We start from the raw sequence: 26,468 nt of genomic DNA on the forward strand, positions 1-26,468 counted from the left end.
GAGGTGCTTAAACTTTTGAGCACTAGAATTTTACGAAAATAGAGTTGATCCCAAAATTTTGGCACCCTTATATATACAAGAGCGGTAAAAATCAACGTGTTTTGTCGGTTACGTCACTTATACCATCATATATCTGGAACCAAAAGTCACAACCATTTGATCTTCGAACTTGATCAACGGCCCGACAGTAGCTTTCAAACGAGCCCAAGTTTGTTAAAATCGGATCAGCCATCTCTGAGAAAATTGAGCGCGTTCAAATACAACGCTTTTTGTCGATTACGTCACTTATACAATCATATCTCCGGAACCAAAAGTCACAGCCATTTGATCTTCGAACTTGATCAATGGCCCGCCAGTAGCTTTCAAACGAGTCCAAGTTTGTTCAAATCGGTTCAGCCATCTCTGAGAAAATTGAGCGCGTTCAAATACAACGCTTTTTGTCGGTTACGTCACTTATACAATCATATCTCCGGAACCAAAAGTCACAGCCATTTTATCTTCGAACTTGATCAATGCCCCGATAGTAGCTTTCAAACGAGCCTAAGTTTGTTAAAATCGGTTGAGCCATCTCTGAGAAAATTGAGCGCGTTCAAATATCTTCGAAAAGTGCACACACATACACACACACACACACATACACACACACACATACACACACACACACACACACACACACAGACATTTTCCGATCTCGTCGAGCTGAGTCGAATGGTATATAACACTATGGGTCTCCGAGGCTCCGTTCGAAAGTCGGTTTTTCCAGCAATTCTAATACCTTTCTATAGAGAAAGGCAAAAAGCCTTCTTAGTCCACTTAGTGAAATTTTCATATATCTTGAAAAATCACCATAGGGAGTACATGAAATTTTCAAAATCGAAAAAAAAATTTTGATGCCAAAAGGCTTAGAATTGCATGAAACGTCGAGATTTAGTGTCATCTCGAAAAAAAATTTTTTGGAAAAAATCGACTTTTTGGGACTTAGAAAAAATATGAAAATTTTTCTAAGTCCCAGAAAGTTGATTTTTTCAAAAAAATTTTTTTTTGAGATGACACTAAATTTCGATGTTTTATGCAGTTTTAAGAGTTTTGGCATCAAAAAAAATTTTCGATTTTGGAAATTTCATGTACTCCCCCCTATGGTGCTTTTTCAAGATCGATAATTGTCAAACCTTTACCACCGGGCAGCACCCCTTAAGCATGTCCGATTTAGGTCAAATTTTGCATGAAGGCTTTTTTCGAGGTGCTTAAACTTTTGAGCACTAGAATTTTACGAAAATAGAGTTGATCCCAAAATTTTGGCACCCTTATATATACAAGAGCGGTAAAAATCAACGTGTTTTGTCGGTTACGTCACTTATACCATCATATATCTGGAACCAAAAGTCACAACCATTTGATCTTCGAACTTGATCAACGGCCCGACAGTAGCTTTCAAACGAGCCCAAGTTTGTTAAAATCGGATCAGCCATCTCTGAGAAAATTGAGCGCGTTCAAATACAACGCTTTTTGTCGATTACGTCACTTATACAATCATATCTCCGGAACCAAAAGTCACAGCCATTTGATCTTCGAACTTGATCAATGGCCCGCCAGTAGCTTTCAAACGAGTCCAAGTTTGTTCAAATCGGTTCAGCCATCTCTGAGAAAATTGAGCGCGTTCAAATACAACGCTTTTTGTCGGTTACGTCACTTATACAATCATATCTCCGGAACCAAAAGTCACAGCCATTTTATCTTCGAACTTGATCAATGCCCCGATAGTAGCTTTCAAACGAGCCTAAGTTTGTTAAAATCGGTTGAGCCATCTCTGAGAAAATTGAGCGCGTTCAAATATCTTCGAAAAGTGCACACACATACACACACACACACATACACACACACACATACACACACACACACACACACACACACAGACATTTTCCGATCTCGTCGAGCTGAGTCGAATGGTATATAACACTATGGGTCTCCGAGGCTCCGTTCGAAAGTCGGTTTTTCCAGCAATTCTAATACCTTTCTATAGAGAAAGGCAAAAAGCCTTCTTAGTCCACTTAGTGAAATTTTCATATATCTTGAAAAATCACCATAGGGGGGAGTACATGAAATTTTCAAAATCGAAAAAAAAATTTTGATGCCAAAAGGCTTAGAATTGCATGAAACGTCGAGATTTAGTGTCATCTCGAAAAAAAATTTTTTGGAAAAAATCGACTTTTTGGGACTTAGAAAAAATATGAAAATTTTTCTAAGTCCCAGAAAGTTGATTTTTTCAAAAAAATTTTTTTTTGAGATGACACTAAATTTCGATGTTTTATGCAGTTTTAAGAGTTTTGGCATCAAAAAAAATTTTCGATTTTGGAAATTTCATGTACTCCCCCCTATGGTGCTTTTTCAAGATCGATAATTGTCAAACCTTTACCACCGGGCAGCACCCCTTAAGCATGTCCGATTTAGGTCAAATTTTGCATGAAGGCTTTTTTCGAGGTGCTTAAACTTTTGAGCACTAGAACTTTACGAAAATAGAGTTGATCCCAAAATTTTGGCACCCTTATATATACAAGAGCGGTAAAAATCAACGTGTTTTGTCGGTTACGTCACTTATACCATCATATATCTGGAACCAAAAGTCACAACCATTTGATCTTCGAACTTGATCAACGGCCCGACAGTAGCTTTCAAACGAGCCCAAGTTTGTTAAAATCGGATCAGCCATCTCTGAGAAAATTGAGCGCGTTCAAATACAACGCTTTTTGTCGATTACGTCACTTATACAATCATATCTCCGGAACCAAAAGTCACAGCCATTTGATCTTCGAACTTGATCAATGGCCCGCCAGTAGCTTTCAAACGAGTCCAAGTTTGTTCAAATCGGTTCAGCCATCTCTGAGAAAATTGAGCGCGTTCAAATACAACGCTTTTTGTCGGTTACGTCACTTATACAATCATATCTCCGGAACCAAAAGTCACAGCCATTTTATCTTCGAACTTGATCAATGCCCCGATAGTAGCTTTCAAACGAGCCTAAGTTTGTTAAAATCGGTTGAGCCATCTCTGAGAAAATTGAGCGCGTTCAAATATCTTCGAAAAGTGCACACACATACACACACACACATACACACACACACATACACACACACACACACACACACAGACATTTTCCGATCTCGTCGAGCTGAGTCGAATGGTATATAACACTATGGGTCTCCGAGGCTCCGTTCGAAAGTCGGTTTTTCCAGCAATTCTAATACCTTTCTATAGAGAAAGGCAAAAAGCCTTCTTAGTCCACTTAGTGAAATTTTCATATATCTTGAAAAATCACCATAGGGGGGAGTACATGAAATTTTCAAAATCGAAAAAAAAATTTTGATGCCAAAAGGCTTAGAATTGCATGAAACGTCGAGATTTAGTGTCATCTCGAAAAAAAATTTTTTGGAAAAAATCGACTTTTTGGGACTTAGAAAAAATATGAAAATTTTTCTAAGTCCCAGAAAGTTGATTTTTTCAAAAAAATTTTTTTTTGAGATGACACTAAATTTCGATGTTTTATGCAGTTTTAAGAGTTTTGGCATCAAAAAAAATTTTCGATTTTGGAAATTTCATGTACTCCCCCCTATGGTGCTTTTTCAAGATCGATAATTGTCAAACCTTTACCACCGGGCAGCACCCCTTAAGCATGTCCGATTTAGGTCAAATTTTGCATGAAGGCTTTTTTCGAGGTGCTTAAACTTTTGAGCACTAGAACTTTACGAAAATAGAGTTGATCCCAAAATTTTGGCACCCTTATATATACAAGAGCGGTAAAAATCAACGTGTTTTGTCGGTTACGTCACTTATACCATCATATATCTGGAACCAAAAGTCACAACCATTTGATCTTCGAACTTGATCAACGGCCCGACAGTAGCTTTCAAACGAGCCCAAGTTTGTTAAAATCGGATCAGCCATCTCTGAGAAAATTGAGCGCGTTCAAATACAACGCTTTTTGTCGATTACGTCACTTATACAATCATATCTCCGGAACCAAAAGTCACAGCCATTTGATCTTCGAACTTGATCAATGGCCCGCCAGTAGCTTTCAAACGAGTCCAAGTTTGTTCAAATCGGTTCAGCCATCTCTGAGAAAATTGAGCGCGTTCAAATACAACGCTTTTTGTCGGTTACGTCACTTATACAATCATATCTCCGGAACCAAAAGTCACAGCCATTTTATCTTCGAACTTGATCAATGCCCCGATAGTAGCTTTCAAACGAGCCTAAGTTTGTTAAAATCGGTTGAGCCATCTCTGAGAAAATTGAGCGCGTTCAAATATCTTCGAAAAGTGCACACACATACACACACACACATACACACACACACACATACACACACACACACACACACACACACACACACAGACATTTTCCGATCTCGTCGAGCTGAGTCGAATGGTATATAACACTATGGGTCTCCGAGGCTCCGTTCGAAAGTCGGTTTTTCCAGCAATTCTAATACCTTTCTATAAAGAAAGGCAAAAAGCCTTCTTAGTCCACTTAGTGAAATTTTCATATATCTTGAAAAATCACCATAGGGGGGAGTACATGAAATTTTCAAAATCGAAAAAAAAATTTTGATGCCAAAAGGCTTAGAATTGCATGAAACGTCGAGATTTAGTGTCATCTCGAAAAAAAATTTTTTGGAAAAAATCGACTTTTTGGGACTTAGAAAAAATATGAAAATTTTTCTAAGTCCCAGAAAGTTGATTTTTTCAAAAAAATTTTTTTTTGAGATGACACTAAATTTCGATGTTTTATGCAGTTTTAAGAGTTTTGGCATCAAAAAAAATTTTCGATTTTGGAAATTTCATGTACTCCCCCCTATGGTGCTTTTTCAAGATCGATAATTGTCAAACCTTTACCACCGGGCAGCACCCCTTAAGCATGTCCGATTTAGGTCAAATTTTGCATGAAGGCTTTTTTCGAGGTGCTTAAACTTTTGAGCACTAGAACTTTACGAAAATAGAGTTGATCCCAAAATTTTGGCACCCTTATATATACAAGAGCGGTAAAAATCAACGTGTTTTGTCGGTTACGTCACTTATACCATCATATATCTGGAACCAAAAGTCACAACCATTTGATCTTCGAACTTGATCAACGGCCCGACAGTAGCTTTCAAACGAGCCCAAGTTTGTTAAAATCGGATCAGCCATCTCTGAGAAAATTGAGCGCGTTCAAATACAACGCTTTTTGTCGATTACGTCACTTATACAATCATATCTCCGGAACCAAAAGTCACAGCCATTTGATCTTCGAACTTGATCAATGGCCCGCCAGTAGCTTTCAAACGAGTCCAAGTTTGTTCAAATCGGTTCAGCCATCTCTGAGAAAATTGAGCGCGTTCAAATACAACGCTTTTTGTCGGTTACGTCACTTATACAATCATATCTCCGGAACCAAAAGTCACAGCCATTTTATCTTCGAACTTGATCAATGCCCCGATAGTAGCTTTCAAACGAGCCTAAGTTTGTTAAAATCGGTTGAGCCATCTCTGAGAAAATTGAGCGCGTTCAAATATCTTCGAAAAGTGCACACACATACACACACACACATACACACACACACACACACATACACACACACACACACACACACACACACACAGACATTTTCCGATCTCGTCGAGCTGAGTCGAATGGTATATAACACTATGGGTCTCCGAGGCTCCGTTCGAAAGTCGGTTTTTCCAGCAATTCTAATACCTTTCTATAGAGAAAGGCAAAAAGCCTTCTTAGTCCACTTAGTGAAATTTTCATATATCTTGAAAAATCACCATAGGGGGGAGTACATGAAATTTTCAAAATCGAAAAAAAAATTTTGATGCCAAAAGGCTTAGAATTGCATGAAACGTCGAGATTTAGTGTCATCTCGAAAAAAAATTTTTTGGAAAAAATCGACTTTTTGGGACTTAGAAAAAATATGAAAATTTTTCTAAGTCCCAGAAAGTTGATTTTTTCAAAAAAATTTTTTTTTGAGATGACACTAAATTTCGATGTTTTATGCAGTTTTAAGAGTTTTGGCATCAAAAAAAATTTTCGATTTTGGAAATTTCATGTACTCCCCCCTATGGTGCTTTTTCAAGATCGATAATTGTCAAACCTTTACCACCGGGCAGCACCCCTTAAGCATGTCCGATTTAGGTCAAATTTTGCATGAAGGCTTTTTTCGAGGTGCTTAAACTTTTGAGCACTAGAACTTTACGAAAATAGAGTTGATCCCAAAATTTTGGCACCCTTATATATACAAGAGCGGTAAAAATCAACGTGTTTTGTCGGTTACGTCACTTATACCATCATATATCTGGAACCAAAAGTCACAACCATTTGATCTTCGAACTTGATCAACGGCCCGACAGTAGCTTTCAAACGAGCCCAAGTTTGTTAAAATCGGATCAGCCATCTCTGAGAAAATTGAGCGCGTTCAAATACAACGCTTTTTGTCGATTACGTCACTTATACAATCATATCTCCGGAACCAAAAGTCACAGCCATTTGATCTTCGAACTTGATCAATGGCCCGCCAGTAGCTTTCAAACGAGTCCAAGTTTGTTCAAATCGGTTCAGCCATCTCTGAGAAAATTGAGCGCGTTCAAATACAACGCTTTTTGTCGGTTACGTCACTTATACAATCATATCTCCGGAACCAAAAGTCACAGCCATTTTATCTTCGAACTTGATCAATGCCCCGATAGTAGCTTTCAAACGAGCCTAAGTTTGTTAAAATCGGTTGAGCCATCTCTGAGAAAATTGAGCGCGTTCAAATATCTTCGAAAAGTGCACACACATACACACACACACATACACACACACACACACATACACACACACACACACACACACACACACAGACATTTTCCGATCTCGTCGAGCTGAGTCGAATGGTATATAACACTATGGGTCTCCGAGGCTCCGTTCGAAAGTCGGTTTTTCCAGCAATTCTAATACCTTTCTATAGAGAAAGGCAAAAAGCCTTCTTAGTCCACTTAGTGAAATTTTCATATATCTTGAAAAATCACCATAGGGGGGAGTACATGAAATTTTCAAAATCGAAAAAAAAATTTTGATGCCAAAAGGCTTAGAATTGCATGAAACGTCGAGATTTAGTGTCATCTCGAAAAAAAATTTTTTGGAAAAAATCGACTTTTTGGGACTTAGAAAAAATATGAAAATTTTTCTAAGTCCCAGAAAGTTGATTTTTTCAAAAAAATTTTTTTTTGAGATGACACTAAATTTCGATGTTTTATGCAGTTTTAAGAGTTTTGGCATCAAAAAAAATTTTCGATTTTGGAAATTTCATGTACTCCCCCCTATGGTGCTTTTTCAAGATCGATAATTGTCAAACCTTTACCACCGGGCAGCACCCCTTAAGCATGTCCGATTTAGGTCAAATTTTGCATGAAGGCTTTTTTCGAGGTGCTTAAACTTTTGAGCACTAGAACTTTACGAAAATAGAGTTGATCCCAAAATTTTGGCACCCTTATATATACAAGAGCGGTAAAAATCAACGTGTTTTGTCGGTTACGTCACTTATACCATCATATATCTGGAACCAAAAGTCACAACCATTTGATCTTCGAACTTGATCAACGGCCCGACAGTAGCTTTCAAACGAGCCCAAGTTTGTTAAAATCGGATCAGCCATCTCTGAGAAAATTGAGCGCGTTCAAATACAACGCTTTTTGTCGATTACGTCACTTATACAATCATATCTCCGGAACCAAAAGTCACAGCCATTTGATCTTCGAACTTGATCAATGGCCCGCCAGTAGCTTTCAAACGAGTCCAAGTTTGTTCAAATCGGTTCAGCCATCTCTGAGAAAATTGAGCGCGTTCAAATACAACGCTTTTTGTCGGTTACGTCACTTATACAATCATATCTCCGGAACCAAAAGTCACAGCCATTTTATCTTCGAACTTGATCAATGCCCCGATAGTAGCTTTCAAACGAGCCTAAGTTTGTTAAAATCGGTTGAGCCATCTCTGAGAAAATTGAGCGCGTTCAAATATCTTCGAAAAGTGCACACACATACACACACACACACATACACACACACACACATACACACACACACACACACACACAGACATTTTCCGATCTCGTCGAGCTGAGTCGAATGGTATATAACACTATGGGTCTCCGAGGCTCCGTTCGAAAGTCGGTTTTTCCAGCAATTCTAATACCTTTCTATAGAGAAAGGCAAAAAGCCTTCTTAGTCCACTTAGTGAAATTTTCATATATCTTGAAAAATCACCATAGGGGGGAGTACATGAAATTTTCAAAATCGAAAAAAAAATTTTGATGCCAAAAGGCTTAGAATTGCATGAAACGTCGAGATTTAGTGTCATCTCGAAAAAAAATTTTTTGGAAAAAATCGACTTTTTGGGACTTAGAAAAAATATGAAAATTTTTCTAAGTCCCAGAAAGTTGATTTTTTCAAAAAAATTTTTTTTTGAGATGACACTAAATTTCGATGTTTTATGCAGTTTTAAGAGTTTTGGCATCAAAAAAAATTTTCGATTTTGGAAATTTCATGTACTCCCCCCTATGGTGCTTTTTCAAGATCGATAATTGTCAAACCTTTACCACCGGGCAGCACCCCTTAAGCATGTCCGATTTAGGTCAAATTTTGCATGAAGGCTTTTTTCGAGGTGCTTAAACTTTTGAGCACTAGAACTTTACGAAAATAGAGTTGATCCCAAAATTTTGGCACCCTTATATATACAAGAGCGGTAAAAATCAACGTGTTTTGTCGGTTACGTCACTTATACCATCATATATCTGGAACCAAAAGTCACAACCATTTGATCTTCGAACTTGATCAACGGCCCGACAGTAGCTTTCAAACGAGCCCAAGTTTGTTAAAATCGGATCAGCCATCTCTGAGAAAATTGAGCGCGTTCAAATACAACGCTTTTTGTCGATTACGTCACTTATACAATCATATCTCCGGAACCAAAAGTCACAGCCATTTGATCTTCGAACTTGATCAATGGCCCGCCAGTAGCTTTCAAACGAGTCCAAGTTTGTTCAAATCGGTTCAGCCATCTCTGAGAAAATTGAGCGCGTTCAAATACAACGCTTTTTGTCGGTTACGTCACTTATACAATCATATCTCCGGAACCAAAAGTCACAGCCATTTTATCTTCGAACTTGATCAATGCCCCGATAGTAGCTTTCAAACGAGCCTAAGTTTGTTAAAATCGGTTGAGCCATCTCTGAGAAAATTGAGCGCGTTCAAATATCTTCGAAAAGTGCACACACATACACACACACACACATACACACACACACACATACACACACACACACACACACACAGACATTTTCCGATCTCGTCGAGCTGAGTCGAATGGTATATAACACTATGGGTCTCCGAGGCTCCGTTCGAAAGTCGGTTTTTCCAGCAATTCTAATACCTTTCTATAGAGAAAGGCAAAAAGCCTTCTTAGTCCACTTAGTGAAATTTTCATATATCTTGAAAAATCACCATAGGGGGGAGTACATGAAATTTTCAAAATCGAAAAAAAAATTTTGATGCCAAAAGGCTTAGAATTGCATGAAACGTCGAGATTTAGTGTCATCTCGAAAAAAAATTTTTTGGAAAAAATCGACTTTTTGGGACTTAGAAAAAATATGAAAATTTTTCTAAGTCCCAGAAAGTTGATTTTTTCAAAAAAAATTTTTTTTGAGATGACACTAAATTTCGATGTTTTATGCAGTTTTAAGAGTTTTGGCATCAAAAAAAATTTTCGATTTTGGAAATTTCATGTACTCCCCCCTATGGTGCTTTTTCAAGATCGATAATTGTCAAACCTTTACCACCGGGCAGCACCCCTTAAGCATGTCCGATTTAGGTCAAATTTTGCATGAAGGCTTTTTTCGAGGTGCTTAAACTTTTGAGCACTAGAACTTTACGAAAATAGAGTTGATCCCAAAATTTTGGCACCCTTATATATACAAGAGCGGTAAAAATCAACGTGTTTTGTCGGTTACGTCACTTATACCATCATATATCTGGAACCAAAAGTCACAACCATTTGATCTTCGAACTTGATCAACGGCCCGACAGTAGCTTTCAAACGAGCCCAAGTTTGTTAAAATCGGATCAGCCATCTCTGAGAAAATTGAGCGCGTTCAAATACAACGCTTTTTGTCGATTACGTCACTTATACAATCATATCTCCGGAACCAAAAGTCACAGCCATTTGATCTTCGAACTTGATCAATGGCCCGCCAGTAGCTTTCAAACGAGTCCAAGTTTGTTCAAATCGGTTCAGCCATCTCTGAGAAAATTGAGCGCGTTCAAATACAACGCTTTTTGTCGGTTACGTCACTTATACAATCATATCTCCGGAACCAAAAGTCACAGCCATTTTATCTTCGAACTTGATCAATGCCCCGATAGTAGCTTTCAAACGAGCCTAAGTTTGTTAAAATCGGTTGAGCCATCTCTGAGAAAATTGAGCGCGTTCAAATATCTTCGAAAAGTGCACACACATACACACACACACACATACACACACACACATACACACACACACACACACACAGACATTTTCCGATCTCGTCGAGCTGAGTCGAATGGTATATAACACTATGGGTCTCCGAGGCTCCGTTCGAAAGTCGGTTTTTCCAGCAATTCTAATACCTTTCTATAGAGAAAGGCAAAAAGCCTTCTTAGTCCACTTAGTGAAATTTTCATATATCTTGAAAAATCACCATAGGGGGGAGTACATGAAATTTTCAAAATCGAAAAAAAAATTTTGATGCCAAAAGGCTTAGAATTGCATGAAACGTCGAGATTTAGTGTCATCTCGAAAAAAAATTTTTTGGAAAAAATCGACTTTTTGGGACTTAGAAAAAATATGAAAATTTTTCTAAGTCCCAGAAAGTTGATTTTTTCAAAAAAATTTTTTTTTGAGATGACACTAAATTTCGATGTTTTATGCAGTTTTAAGAGTTTTGGCATCAAAAAAAATTTTCGATTTTGGAAATTTCATGTACTCCCCCCTATGGTGCTTTTTCAAGATCGATAATTGTCAAACCTTTACCACCGGGCAGCACCCCTTAAGCATGTCCGATTTAGGTCAAATTTTGCATGAAGGCTTTTTTCGAGGTGCTTAAACTTTTGAGCACTAGAACTTTACGAAAATAGAGTTGATCCCAAAATTTTGGCACCCTTATATATACAAGAGCGGTAAAAATCAACGTGTTTTGTCGGTTACGTCACTTATACCATCATATATCTGGAACCAAAAGTCACAACCATTTGATCTTCGAACTTGATCAACGGCCCGACAGTAGCTTTCAAACGAGCCCAAGTTTGTTAAAATCGGATCAGCCATCTCTGAGAAAATTGAGCGCGTTCAAATACAACGCTTTTTGTCGATTACGTCACTTATACAATCATATCTCCGGAACCAAAAGTCACAGCCATTTGATCTTCGAACTTGATCAATGGCCCGCCAGTAGCTTTCAAACGAGTCCAAGTTTGTTCAAATCGGTTCAGCCATCTCTGAGAAAATTGAGCGCGTTCAAATACAACGCTTTTTGTCGGTTACGTCACTTATACAATCATATCTCCGGAACCAAAAGTCACAGCCATTTTATCTTCGAACTTGATCAATGCCCCGATAGTAGCTTTCAAACGAGCCTAAGTTTGTTAAAATCGGTTGAGCCATCTCTGAGAAAATTGAGCGCGTTCAAATATCTTCGAAAAGTGCACACACATACACACACACACACATACACACACACACACATACACACACACACACACACACACAGACATTTTCCGATCTCGTCGAGCTGAGTCGAATGGTATATAACACTATGGGTCTCCGAGGCTCCGTTCGAAAGTCGGTTTTTCCAGCAATTCTAATACCTTTCTATAGAGAAAGGCAAAAACAAATGATTTCCACTTATCTTATCCACTATTTTCTCTTTACACTACAAGCAAATATAAAACCTTTTAAAGCAGAAACTGTAATTAACAAGTAGTATAATCATTGCAATACAGATGGCGTAAGAAAAATCTCGAGTAAAACTTATTTCAATAGACAATATATTCATACTTTATCTTGGAATGTTTTCCCTAGCGGATATGGAAGCAATTTACATTGCAGAGAATTTTTAAAAGATTTCACGATATTTTTCAAATATCGGAAAATCACTTTCCAGCTGCTAAAAACAACTACGCTCTCGAATAGGATTATGTTTGACAACGAATAAAATAACTACTCGACTATCAGATTTTAACCAAATGTTAAACCTATTCGCAAAACGATTCACAGCCCAAATAATCCTACTCCGGCCACAGATAGCAGATATACAGGTTCGCATAGGTATGAACGCGAACATTTGCAGATGTCGCCGCTATCAACGCTACTTCAGGTACTGCAATCACATCACGCTATATTTTTGTTTTGCTGTAGGTCAAACACAAACTAATTTTGGTTTTATTTTGATCTTATCCAGAAAATTTGTTTTATAGTACCTCGGTGAATGACCGTAAGGTTAAAAACCGAGGGTAAATAAAGCAACATAATAATAATAATAATAAGTTTTATAGTCAAGAGAACTTTATTATTGCTCCGGAACAAAGTGAAACATTTAGCAAAATTGCGGCGAACAGTCGAGTAGGAGGCGGGTGTGAACTCCTTATTCTCAACGTTTGGCAACTTTAAAATGTTCCCAGATTTTTGCAAATTTTTGTTCAAATATGTATATCTGTTATCTGTCCTCCGGATATACTGGTCTTTGATTTTCGATTCCGGAAGTAACAGACAGAAGAGTCCAGAATTCACGTCGAATTCTTAGAATTGACTTAATCGATTTTTGTAAACTTCACATGAATGGTCGATTGACTACTACTGAATTTATAAATTTTCTACATATTTGATTTTCGATTCTCGGATTATTTTTTTTTTATCTGATTAGTTGAGTTATTGACGTAATGGGAATTTTTTGAATAATTACATTCTCTGGAAGTTGAGATTACGTAAACAAATTATAGAAATAATGTTTTCTCAAGAAAGTTGTCAAGAAATAAGTTATAATAACGTTAAAACGATATCCAACGCATTAAAGTGATCCAACAATAAATTTTTCGATTCGCTTATTTCTCGGGGTACTATCTAATTAGTTTTAGTTATTTTAGAAATACAAAATTTAAAGAAAATGTACCATTTGGATGATTGTCATCTGTTGATCCAAAAGAAGAGGAGGCTTTATGTCTGTTGTGTTGACAAAAAGCAGATAGCGTCATTTCGACAAATGTCATGTGTGTGTAATAGCAGCACGTTCTTTTTGTGCCGAATACCAAAGCAAACAGACGCTTGTCCTTTTTCTGCGCTGAAAACAAATTTTAAATGCATGAAAATCAACACAAAAATTTTTTATGACTTTTTACCTTTTTTTATATATATAAAAAATAGGTATAGAATTCGCTCAAACTTTCGAAAATTTTTCCAAGGCCCGGAGGGCCGAATGACATATACCAATCGATTCAGCTCGACGAACTGAGCAAATGTCTGTGTGTGTGTGTGTGTGTGTGTGTGTGTGTGTGTGTGTATGTGTGTGTGTCTGTATGTGTGTTGTCAACTAAGAGGTCGAGATCTCAGAGATGGCTGGGCCGATTTTGATCAAACTAGTTCCAAATGAAAGGTCTCCCCGTCACCCAAAACGCTATTGAATGGTTTTGAGATCGGATGTTTACCTTTTGAGTTATACGAAGTTTTATGTCAAAATTTTCAGTTTTTTGACAGTATCTGTCACAATTGACCTTGAAAACAGAATATGTTTTCAGACTTAGATTCCGCACGATAATACCTATCCAACAAGCCATAGATTGTTAAAATCCGTCCATTTTTAACGGAGATATCGAAATTTTTGTGTAAACGACTTTTCCCCCTATTCCAGCAGTAGGAGTTTTGAGCGCTGTATGACAAAGCAATGCTTGGGAGCAACGGAAAACACGATTTTCTATTCTGTTACATACAATTGTTTCTAAGTACCAAAAAGACTGTGTACAGCATCCTTTTCCATGACATTTAGCCTCGGACCGATTTTAGCACGGCTCGTTTTTGGCAACATAATTGTTCGAATATGACATATATAAACCAGATGATGGCAGAATTTTTTTAATTATATTGTTTTAAAGTACTTACAGGAATAAATGCTGGAAGAACATAATATCCACATACCATTCGAATCAGTTCGTCGAGATCAGCAAATGCGTGTGTGACAAATAATTTCACTCAATTTTCTCGGAAAATTTCTTTTCTACAAATTCAGATTCATACGAAAAGTCGTATGCTCCCAAACAAAGTTCCTGAATTATGTTTGGTTCCGACCTCTGGTTCCGGAACTACAGGATGATATGTGAAACGGAATCATAATTGTGTAACTCATTCTTCTCGTAGATGGCTGAACAGATCTAAGATTTAAATGAAAAGTTTTAAGATTCTATAAAACATCTTGCTCTTCAGTCAGATCCAGCTTCCGATTTCGGATATACAGGGTGATGAGTATAAATATGTCTATTTCACATAAATTAATCAGGTTTATCGGGTTAGCAGATTTGGATAGCCGATAAAAAAATTAACTTTTTTCAGTTTTAGTGGTATTCAGTTGTCGATTCAGAAGGCACCTAAAAATTTAATTCGTGCTATGATTTCTCAAAGATGTCTTCTCTGATTTTCAAATATTTTGAAACAAATGTAAACTATACAGCTATTCAGGTGAATTTATCTGACTTCGGCCATACCGATTTTAGAATTCCGGTTCCAGTATAAAATCGTTTCTCAAAGCTCATTCGTTTTCTAAAAAAAGCCTAATCAAATATCAGAAACAAAAATTCAAATTAAAATATACAAAATTAATTAATTTTATCCAATTATGACTTCCGGTTCGCGAATTACATGATGATGAATTTTTAAAATTCAAAGCGATATAGAAGATGACCATCCCGAGAAGATTCAAAGTTGGACTCAAAACTGTTGTAATTTATTCGTCATATGGCCATACGAATCGGTTTGGGTTATGCTGGTTCCTGAATACCGGCTCTGGAAGTACCTTAAATTACCGTAAACTCTAAAGTGGAACTTACATATCATGGCATCTTTAATCGATTATCACACTTCTAGATTTAAATTCGATCCGATTTGCAGTTTCGACATTACAGAGTAATGAGTAATTAAAATCTCAAATTGTCGCTTAAAACGACGGTCATTAAAATAATGTCATGAAAACTTAAACACCGAAGAATATTCATGCAAAAAACACATGCGAATTGATAAAAAAAGGTATCATCTCACTGCTAGGTGGATTAAACACGTTTTTTATAGTATCATAAATTGAAAAGCATCAATCGAAAAGGTGAGTGGATTGAATATTTATGAGGTGAAATCGATCTATTCCGTGATTTAATACCGGATGCTGTCAAAATTTTCGCAACCGAAGTTTTTTTTCGTCATTTTCAAAATGTCTGCCGATTTCCCCATTTCTTCGACAAATCACGCACCCCATTTCTTCGACAAATCACGAAAAATTGTCAATGATATGCAGAGATGCCAAGTCTACAAATTTGTCTGTAAATTATCAAATGTCTTAGCTAGCATGTAAACCTTTTTTTCGTCTAAAGGCTTTTTACACACTTTTGAAACTTCGATTGTTTGCAGACATTCGTCAAAAATTAAAGACTTGAAAATTGGCACGATCTTTTAATGTGGAACACATTTTTGTTTTCTATATAGGGGTGCAAATTAGAAACTCAAGAAAAATACACGTAGAAATGTGGTCAGGTTTTAAACAATTACAGCTCAGTCAATTTTGTATCAATTATTAATATTATGTCACCATTTGATTGGAAATATTTCTACGTATTGATTTGAATGTTCATAGCCATGTATTTTTAATTGCATATCATTGAAATGTTGATTAATATCTAGCAGTGTCCTATTATGTCTGCAAAAAATCTCCGGCATACCGGATTTCCCTGCCATAGTCGACGGTTTTGAAGGAGTAAGCTATATATCAAAGGGAAAGCATCGCTCTGATTGGTCAATCGATGCAAAAACGAAACTGTTGGAAGCACACGAAGCTATAAATATAAGCAAAATTATAGCTAACGTTTCAGTCTAGGGATGGGTATCGAGAGGTAAAGTATCGATACTTGGTATCGCGATACCGTTTTGTCTTTTCAGGTATCGGTATCGATACTGTAGGAAAAAATATCGATACTTGGTATCGGTATCGGTATCGATCGAAAATACAAGCTAGGTCGATTTTGATTAACCTAGTCTCAAACGGAGAACCTCCCTAAAGAGCCAAAACGCTGATGATTGGTTTTGAGATCCTTTGTTCATCTTTCAAGTTATAGACGGTTAACGGTATCATTTTACATCTTGGTTCATTCAGTCTGTTTCTTCAATAAAAATCAAAATTCGTTATCCAAACTAGGTAAGAACACTCGTTGAAAGTGTTCAGACGTCAGAAGACAACTTTCGTCACCCGGTTAATGGCGTGCGGATACTGAGGTCTCCAATACTGCAAAAAATTATTTGCTAATTGAAACAAATGAGGGAACTGATGGCAAATCGATTCCCATGAATGCAGAGGGTTGCAAATTCTTGGTACCGGGTTTCTAGTAAAAAAAGCCTTCATTTCAGAACGAGCCTCGCTTGAGATGTCGTCGTCCGGATGCCGATTACTCAAAACCGTACCATGCGAGCTTCATATAATAATATGATAATATCGATACCACGCGATACCACTTTGCACAGTATCGATCCTAAAAAATCGATACTTTAGGCTTAAGTTTCGATACCTTGAAGTATCGCAGTATCGATACCCATCCCTAATTCAGTCCTTCGGGTAGCATGCTAAAGGTAGGTTGATGCTAGACAGCAAGACAAAAAGTGCCATAAAACAATTTGAAGCTTTAACCCGCATACGCATGGCTGCCAGATGGCTGACTAAACGCTGCCAGCTGGAAATATATAGCTGGCAGACATTCTGGTGACCGACTGCCTCACCGCTGCCAGATATACAACTCAAACGATACAACCGTATCCACCAGGATTTTTCCACATTGAAATCTTTGACATTTTAAGCGAAGGTGAGAAGATGAAAACGCTCGGCTAACTTAGATACAGGCGACTTTGTTTTGTCAAATTGGATTTGACAATCGTCACTGAATCAATTTTGGTAGCCGTCTGGTGGCCATGACTGCCCAGGTAGCCAAAACGCTATGCGGGAACTGGTATGCTCTGATCTTGTGTTATGCAAGATCGGATGAAATTCCATGTTATGTCGTTTCGCCTAAGAAATTGACAACTACCCCAGGGTAAATTTTGAGTGCATAAGATTAATTTCTAATTTATATAAGATGAACTCGATTGATGATGAGAAAAAGTTTATCACTTTAATCGAAATCGCAGAATGGTAGTAATGGTAGAGAAACGCTATAAAAATAACTGCTTGCATACAAAACTTGAACACAAGCTTGGCGAAGAGAAGCTTAAATATCGATATCCATATCGCAAACATGTACAAACATAAAATTGCATACATTTGGGCTATTGATGTAATTTCGTCGGCTACAAAACAAATACAAATCACGACAAATAGAGTCTATATTCTGGGTTCGCGTGTTCGGTATTGGTTTCTAATAAAGATCAATCTAAGCAGACTCTCCTGCATTTGCGGATTCAAAAGTGTGACAATTAATTGAAAATGTCGATCATTAGAAATTTTGGTTACCTTGTTCCACATCAATGGCTCGAACAACCCCATGGGGCTGATCCTTGTAGTTTTTGTTTTTGCTAGCTAAACTTATTGTATTACCTGGCACCCCTAGTGATATGCAACACGTGGACAACTTGACGGCTTCAACACATCCGTCATGTAAGTAAAAACTTTGGTTCTCTGGTTCTGTTAACCATGGCGACTTCAAACACATCGTCCAAGTCAAGGAAAATGAGCTTTAATGCACTGATAAATGCCATTAAACATTGCTTAGTGGATAAGAAGCCAATAAATATGACTACATCTGCAGCGACGTATTCAATCCCGCGAAGCCGGTGGAAGACTGGCCAAATCAACACCAAAGGCGCCACCATCCAAATCATCAGCCAAGAGAACCAATGCAGTCTTTTGTCCAAAACCCCTTCGAAAAGAATGAATTCCGTTTTTTCTTTGAATAATTGCAGTCTTTACTTATATTTTACCATTTTAAACGAAGTTTTTTGGGCTGCCGATAACCTTTTTTAAATGGCCAAAATTTATCAGTTTACTAAATTGAATAAATTGAATGAGATAGTTTCACTAATTCTCAAGCGAATCTCTGGATTGTTTCTTATACAGTCGTTACATTTTTGAAGGAGCAGAAATTTTAAATTGTATGATATTAGGATTAATTTAATTCTACTATTTATGTTCCATCCTTAATGTGAGTGTAAATAATATTAGATGGTGGAATTGTTTGTCTAACACGTCGATGTTTCAGTTTATCTTTTTTTATAATATCACTGTGATAATAGCAATCGATGTTTTTATACTATATTTGCATGAATAATTAAATAGAAAGGAGCTACAAATATTTTGTCAAACTGTTATAATTATGTTATGTTTTTCTTCACTTTTTTCAATTCTAGTAATTCCACATTTCCGCATTCATTACATTATCACAACATATCTGACGTCAACATGACGTCAACGACATTGGTGTATTTAATGGACATAGCCTTTTATTGCGTTTGCACGATAAGCGCTCATGATACGACATCTAAACGCAGATAATAAAATTTTTAGCAACACGGAATCTCAATTATCGCGATTTGTATCATAGTACCAACATATTAGCTGAACAAACGTTTCTCTCTGCCACATTTTCGAGAATGGATGTAGCCCATCACTAAAAACCAAAATACGTCAAATGCTTTCTAGTTCAAACAATGAAACAGAGCCGTGTAAGTTTGCTCATCCAGTTCAGCAGATTGTGTCCCTTTGATAATGCCATATACAAATTTAATCGTCCAAACTGATCGTCTGATTATTTAATTTATTAACATTCATTCTTTTAAATTTGATTCAAGGCTATATGTGGGAAATTGTTCTTTAATTTTGCACAGGAATATTTTCTTAGAGTACAGTTATATTAGAATCGAATATACGTCTCTTATTGTCACGTGGGTTGGAAGAAAACGTAAAGTATTCCAGTGGATATTAATTACTTAACGAGAAAATGGAAATTATTCTTCGGAAGCATCATGTAACTATAAGGAATAGCAGTACAATTGAAATTGATTTGGTTTCGCAATAACCTATCTCTCGATACCTATTGTTTGCACCAAGTACCACTTCTATCTAAATCTGGTCCACTTATTGACTAACATGCAAAAGATCGTAATGTGAACTTCAAGTTTATTCCTTTCTTTTGTATTATTTTTCACACATGCATTCTCAGGCCGCCATCGTCGCCACCGGCAACAGATGATTCCAATGATGATTTTCGGTGTCACGGTTTTCGGAATGTTTGTGATTCCCATAGGATTCCAATTTCTGGCGGCACTCAGCGGAAAGGCGTTCTTGATGGCGAAACTTGCTCTGCTGCTGGCGTCGATCAACGGACTGAAAAGGGTAAGACTGCTGTAAGTATGTTTGCTTTCAGAAAAGTTTAATTGCATCTTGACACAGGCACTCGCACCGAGCATTCTTTTGAAATGTGAGAATATTGCCCATGCGTCAAAATTTTATTTTCTACCCGAATTATTGACCTTTTATCCGTCGTATATAAGTAGGGTATAGAAATCTTTCGACTATATTAAATTTTTGTCCTTCCCAGGAAACTCAGTTTCATATGACAATCGAATCCGATGATTCCGACATACGTAGATGGATTTTCTTCTCCACAGAGAATTATCCATTCAATATACTAATGGGAACTGGGCATTTCCATAGCTCGATGTTCACTCAAATCTAATTTTGTTGAGCTTCCTTGTGTTCTTGTGATACGAAGGTTACATAAATTTAAAAGCATTGTTTTAGGCCGCACACTTGATTTGGTGTTTATCCCGATAAATAGCCAGACTAGAGTCGATCGTTGCCCTCTTTGACAACTACTCCTTAAAGTTGAGCTCACCGAAAATCGATATCTGGCTTTTTGGTACGGTCTCAAACATCACCTTTCGGTATCTATTAATCAAATCTGTCTCGAAAATATCCATATTGAAATGAGTTCCGAAGAATATTGATTAAACGGAAGCTGTCACTTTTGATTTTAAAACGGCTTCTAACACCGATTTCTGGTAACCATGTGGGTTGTCATTGTGAGCTCCTGTTTGCTTTAGATTTAGCTTCTCCGATGAAAATCCTGTTAACTGAAATTACTCGTGATTACTTTTTTACCAGAATTGTGAATTCTTGTAATATTCACAATTCTGGTAAAAAAGTAATCACGAGTAATCGGTTCAAAACGTGGATAAAAACATTATTTTGACATTATTCTGATCTAATGTAGTTCATAAAACAAAACAGGTTTTATGAACTACATTAGATTTAACGATTTTCTTCAAATATCTCACAATGCATCTTGGGTCGAAAATAGATGTTATAAGTACAACGTTCTTACAAATGTTTTGGGTGTACCAATCCCAAGCAACCAAAATTTTCACAATTACTCAAAAACATCCACTTTCTTGCAGCTTAAAAGTATACTTGGAACTTTTGAGAGCTCGAAACTACCGAACAAGTTCCGCGTGAACTTTCTCGCTGCATAGAAGCTGAACAATGTTTCCAACGTCGAAAGACCATAACTAGGTTAAAATCGGGTCTAAATAAACCTTATAAAATGAAAATGAATGTTTCCAAGAAGCTGCTGAGAAACTCGTTCGATTGCGTAGCACGAACTTTCAATGATCGATAATTACCTTAAGAACAGTCTGCTTAGAATGTTATTTATGAACTTTGTTAGCTTCTTAAGCCAAATTAGTGTCTTTTATCCCAACTTTTGTTTAGATGGGATACGAGCTTGAAGAAAATTAATCTGATTAAAATCATATCAAGAGCAAATGATTAATATCTGGCCGTCAATGTTGAACTTCAATGTTGTATCATTTTGTTAGATAGTATCTTATTCACAACCCTGTAATTTTATTTTCACTCAATGCTTGTGCCATATTATAATCAAGATAAAAATAAACAATTGGTTCTGATCAACTACAGTGATCAGGACATCAACAGAACTTTATAATGCTTATGATAAAATACCTTTTTTCATTTAGAATTTTGATTATAATACTGAGATCGAGAATGCTCAGGATTAACCTTTAATGTTTATTTCACTATCACAGGTAGCGTCGGCTGGCGTACACTACGGACTTTATCACACCATCGACCCACATCACTCACCGCATTCGCCCGGCGTGTTCTACGACCGGGAGTCAACATTTGGCCCTCGTAATTCGCCACCGATAGAATAGCAGTTAAGTATAAATCGTAGAGAAAAACCTAATCATATTGAGAGAAGATTTATGAAGCTATCTAGCTGGTCTAAGCACCCAGAAACTATTACACATCCTGCGGCTCCCAATCCCGCTCCAGAATTTTATCAACTTTGGAACCAGCATCAACAAGAACATTACATACCTTCTCCACAATTTCAACAACATCCCTTATATCTACATAATGGATACATTACCGATCTGACGGCACACCCAGGTCGACTAGGAGCTCTGGGACCGTTAGCGCCACCTATTTGGACATATTTAACGCAGTCTTTTGCGTTAATGTCAAATGTTATGACTGCTAGTTTTCGCATGTACGTAAATTTTGTGAGAAGCATTTATGTAAGTTGCCGACAATTTGTATCCAATCTCTTTTGGTCTAACGTGAACACTTTGATACCTTATTTGGCGCCACAGTGGATTATACAACGGTATAACGGTTATAATCCAGTACCGATATTGGATACACCTGTGCCGCCTTCTGCTCCCATTGCATTTCATGCCCAGTATGGTTAACATCATGGCAATATGCCTGGTGCCATAACCGGGAAAAGAATATAAGAAAAAATACGGCCTGAGGGAAGCAGGGTTGGGAAGAGTAGAAGTATGCAGTGAAATTAAAACTATGTAGTTATCAGTGCCAAGTCATAAATTGAAACGTTATTGCACAATATAGTAATAGTAAATGCATTATTTATTATCAGGAATGAAATCAAAGTAAGTTATTTAGGTTAGGCAACATAACTTAGAGATGAATTTTTAGTAACTATTTAGTACAAAAAATATAGCATAAACTTCAAAGCCTAACTCAAACATGAAAATTATATCACATTGAGATCCTTTTACTTTGTTTACATCATCTCAGAAAAAATAGCCAAATATATGTTGGAAATTTTGATAGTTTACAGTATCAAACATTTACGATAACATCATTACTGAAACATATCCCAAGCCACGATTTCTGTCAATCGTATACGTATCTGTCTCTGTATTGGAGGTCGAGAAAAAAGGGTCCCAATTTCATATGCAAATCACCGCATGAAAATACTGACTCCAGAAATTACTTGTACGTAGGAGCCTAAATTTAGACTTACCCATTAATAAACGTAATTGTCTCCAACTGTTACTTAATGTGCGGACACGCCCCCATCATACATTGAACACCATCTAATAACGACACCAACGGCACAGCTTGAATATACGAGCTCATTGAGTATAGAAAACAAGGTAAGAGGGTAAAAGTTTGATGAGTTTAAAATTAAAATTAGTAAATAATTTCGCATGAGCGGCGTCCCTGGCTTGGTGGGAAAACCCATCGCCTTTCCAGCAGCTTGCCTAGGTTCGATCCCCAGTCCCACACATAGGGCCAGAAAATTTTTCTGGTCAAATGAGGAGGATAACCTTCAGGCTCAGAAATTTTTTCTGGCCCGAGGAGACGAATAATCTTCAGGTTAAAACTTCTATAAAAATATTTTTGCCTTTCTCATATAGATACAATACATACAATCACAGTGAAAACCGACTTTTGAACCAAGGTCCGGAGGGCCGAATGTCATATACCATTAGACTCAGCTCAACGAACTGAGCAAATGTGTGTGTGTGTGTTTGTGTATGTGGGTATATGACAAATAATGTCACTCGATTTTCTCAGAGATGGCTACCGAACTCAAAATTTCCGGAGCTACAGGGTGATATGCACCAAAAAGTTAAAATAAATGTCACTCACTTTTCTCAGAGCTGACGTGACCGATTTTCACAAACTTAGATTCAAATGAAAGGGTCTTACAATCCCATGGATCGCTATTGAATTTTATTCCGATCCGACTACCGGTTCCGAAATTACAAGGTAATATGTGCAAATCTATGAGAAAATACGCATTCAATTTTCTCGGAAGTTTCTAGAACGATTTTTACAATCTAAAATGCATGTGAAAGGTCCTGAAATTCACAGTGCAATTAGTGAAAATTTTTAATTTCATGAGTATTTTTTCACAAGCGATATCGAAGCGAGGTGCACAGAACTTACATATAAATTCATCTAGTTGGTAGACCTTGTTAGTTGGTGGATATAAAAATCTGTTTTGGGACTACTAGTGCCCGGCTTCCGCTTCCGAACGCACCGGTAATAGTGAAGAAAAGCTCCAAAAACAGAACTCACTTCGATTTCTCAGCAATGGTTGATCCGTTTTTTACAAATCATGATTCAATTAAAGCTCTCAGTGTCTTATAAGATACTGTGTAATTTCATCCAGATCCGACTTCAGGTTCCAAAATTATAGGGCAATGAGTATCAAAACTTTCAAACTGTCATACAAAAAGATGGAAAATCGGTACGCATCGGTTCGTGCTGGTACGGAAGAAGAAGAAAACGCACCCGCTTAGCACACAAAGCGCTTTGTACCGTTTTGTATAGCGTGCAGAGTTGCCATATTTAAATCTTTATTAACTTGACATAACTGTTCACAAATTGAAAAGGTGATGGTAGTTTATACCGAAGAAAGTTTTTGATTTTATTCAAGTTTCAAAAAAAGAAACTTGACAGAATCTTCAAGTGATGTTTTTGAAAATATAAGTAATATGAGAATGGCATCATTACACTACTATTATTTAAATTTAATCATACTCCTAATTCGATAATGTATAATGTCCATAGAATGAAATTTATGAAAAACTTCATGTTCAACCTCATTCAATAGGATAATGACATTTATTTGAATCAAAGTTTGATCGCTTCAGTTACGGATAGTTTGTTTGCTTATAAGCTGATAAGACCTGCATGCTAGAGGAATTCACTGGCTTGTTTTAAGTAAGATGTTCTATTTTCAACACCTATTAACAATAAATTCAATGGAAAAATGTGTCATTCTGAATATTGATTATTAACAGACAAATAGATAGACGAATTCTTTGTTTTAATTCCAGTTGTTTGGATTACCTCTCATGTATAGAGCATTCGATTAAACCAGTTATTCGAAAACAGTCGAATCAAGCGAAATCCTTCATTTATATTTCCTATTGAATAAGTTGCATGAAACTTGCTTTGGGATTCTATTTTTTATTAACTTTGGTCACAGCATGTATGTAAATATTATTTACAGTTTTCATTGATATATTACTGTACTGTAAATATTTCATATAAGCATGCAATTCCGATGCAAATATCTTTTCAAATAAACTTGAATTTATTTAATCTTTTTCTTTGTTTCGGACGCACATCTCGTGTTAAACAAAAATCACATACCGGCAACAGACATTCGTAATTCTGTTTTCTTCAAAACGTTCTCGGTGCCATTGAACTCGCATGTGTTTTAAAAAAACCGAGCTTGGATACTGATTTTCGTTTTCTTTACCATGTGTACGAAATCGAGCACCGCACGCTGTGCGTTTTATTAGTAGATGCGGTGTGGTGATTTGAGCTCACAGCAACCTCATTTTTCTGTGTTTTGTTTTACTGCTATGTATAACTGCTTGAAATATTCTACACCATATTCCTATAATTTAGGAACTTAAAGTCGGATCCAGATGAAATTCCGAAGTTTTGTATAGGACCATACTGCCCATACTCGCATATCAGTTCCATATGGGGTTTGAATTAGCACTCAGAAATTGTAAAAATAATTTGAGGTTCTTTCAGTAGAATTTAAAAAAAAATATCAAGTTAGGTATTCGAGTACTTTCCATATGGGACACCATATGGAAAGTACTCGCATATCTGTCACAAGAATTAAAAATCACGTTTTAGTAACTAAAAAATGGACAGATTGTATTAATTTTTCTTCCTGGCCAAAAATTCATTCAATAATGTAAGATAAACTATCATTGAATCGATAGACATTTTGCGCACTCGGCGAACTGAGTCGAACGGTATATGATATACGGCCCTCCGAGCCTCGGTTCGAAAGTCGGTGTGCGCTTCGTTTGCAAGGTGGTGTTATTTTCTCCTTCCGTACCAGCACGTACCGATGCGTAGAACGAAAAGCATTCATGCAAATTACTGTTCACCTACAACAAATCGGAAACAGAATTCAATAACAATAAAACACCTTCATCGAAGCAGTGTGGATTACGTATTGGTTAACAATTATCTGAAAGTGGTAACTGGAATGATGAAGACTGCTAACATTTTATGGAATACAAATCATGTGAGCTAAATGAAAATATACTCCAACGATTTTAAAACGTAGCCGAACGGCGCAAAGAAGGGATCTCGTTTATCAAGGGAATGCAGAGCAAAGAAAAATTCATTCCATGGATCCTTATAGATTGTGGCCAAACGTGCGTAAACTTCTGTAGCATGGGACTGCGATTATTAAATATGCTGATAGACATGACAGCGAGGAAACACAAGTGAGTCATAATATATCAATTTGCAAGTATAAAAAGTTCCATTCATCAAAACTCAAGCGTTTAGTAAATCAGGAGGATGTTTCCAAACGATTGCTCTTGGGTATTGCTATTCGAATAAATAATCTAACAATAAAATATTAAAGAGACCAATCAAATTTAAATAAAATGATTAAAGTACTTTATAACTAAAATCAGAAGAACACTCGCATAAATTTAGAATAATCTAGCAAAATCATATAGAGGCAAATCTTACAAATGCTGGGTTAGGAATCGAACCCTGGTGGACTGCATGAAAAGCATCGACTAACCCATCACGCTATACCTGCCCCCTCAAATCTTACTTGATGTATAAAATACAAGTGTTTTAGAATAAGAAACATTCATCAAAAAATATTTGGAAAGGCTTTTTGTTTACTGGTAACTACTGCGCTTGTAATCATTAAACAAGTAAAGGCTGTCTAAAAGTAAATTGGTACGTCTCTCGCTCGCCACTAGCTGAACGTACAACGCCAACTTTTGAACGGTGCGAAACATTCTTGTCAGGAAAGGATACAGGTCAAACAAACGCAATAAACTTCTGAAGCG

At 36.8% G+C, this 26,468-nt stretch overlaps 1 protein-coding gene across 1 annotated transcript in view; it reads left to right on the forward strand.

Moving 5' to 3' along the window:
* Positions 1-21,512, forward strand: part of LOC131425349 (uncharacterized) — a 59,578-nt gene extending 38,066 nt beyond the window's left edge. Inside the window, exons 3-4 of the mRNA XM_058587173.1 lie at positions 19,499-19,671; positions 21,384-21,512. Of these exons, the coding sequence (XP_058443156.1) occupies positions 19,499-19,671; positions 21,384-21,512 (302 nt within the window). The remainder of the gene's footprint in view (positions 1-19,498; positions 19,672-21,383) is intronic.
* Positions 21,513-26,468: the final 4,956 nt, after the last annotated feature.

This window comes from Malaya genurostris, chromosome 1, assembly GCF_030247185.1.
Source record: "Malaya genurostris strain Urasoe2022 chromosome 1, Malgen_1.1, whole genome shotgun sequence".
Classification (NCBI taxonomy): Eukaryota; Metazoa; Arthropoda; class Insecta; order Diptera; family Culicidae; genus Malaya; species Malaya genurostris.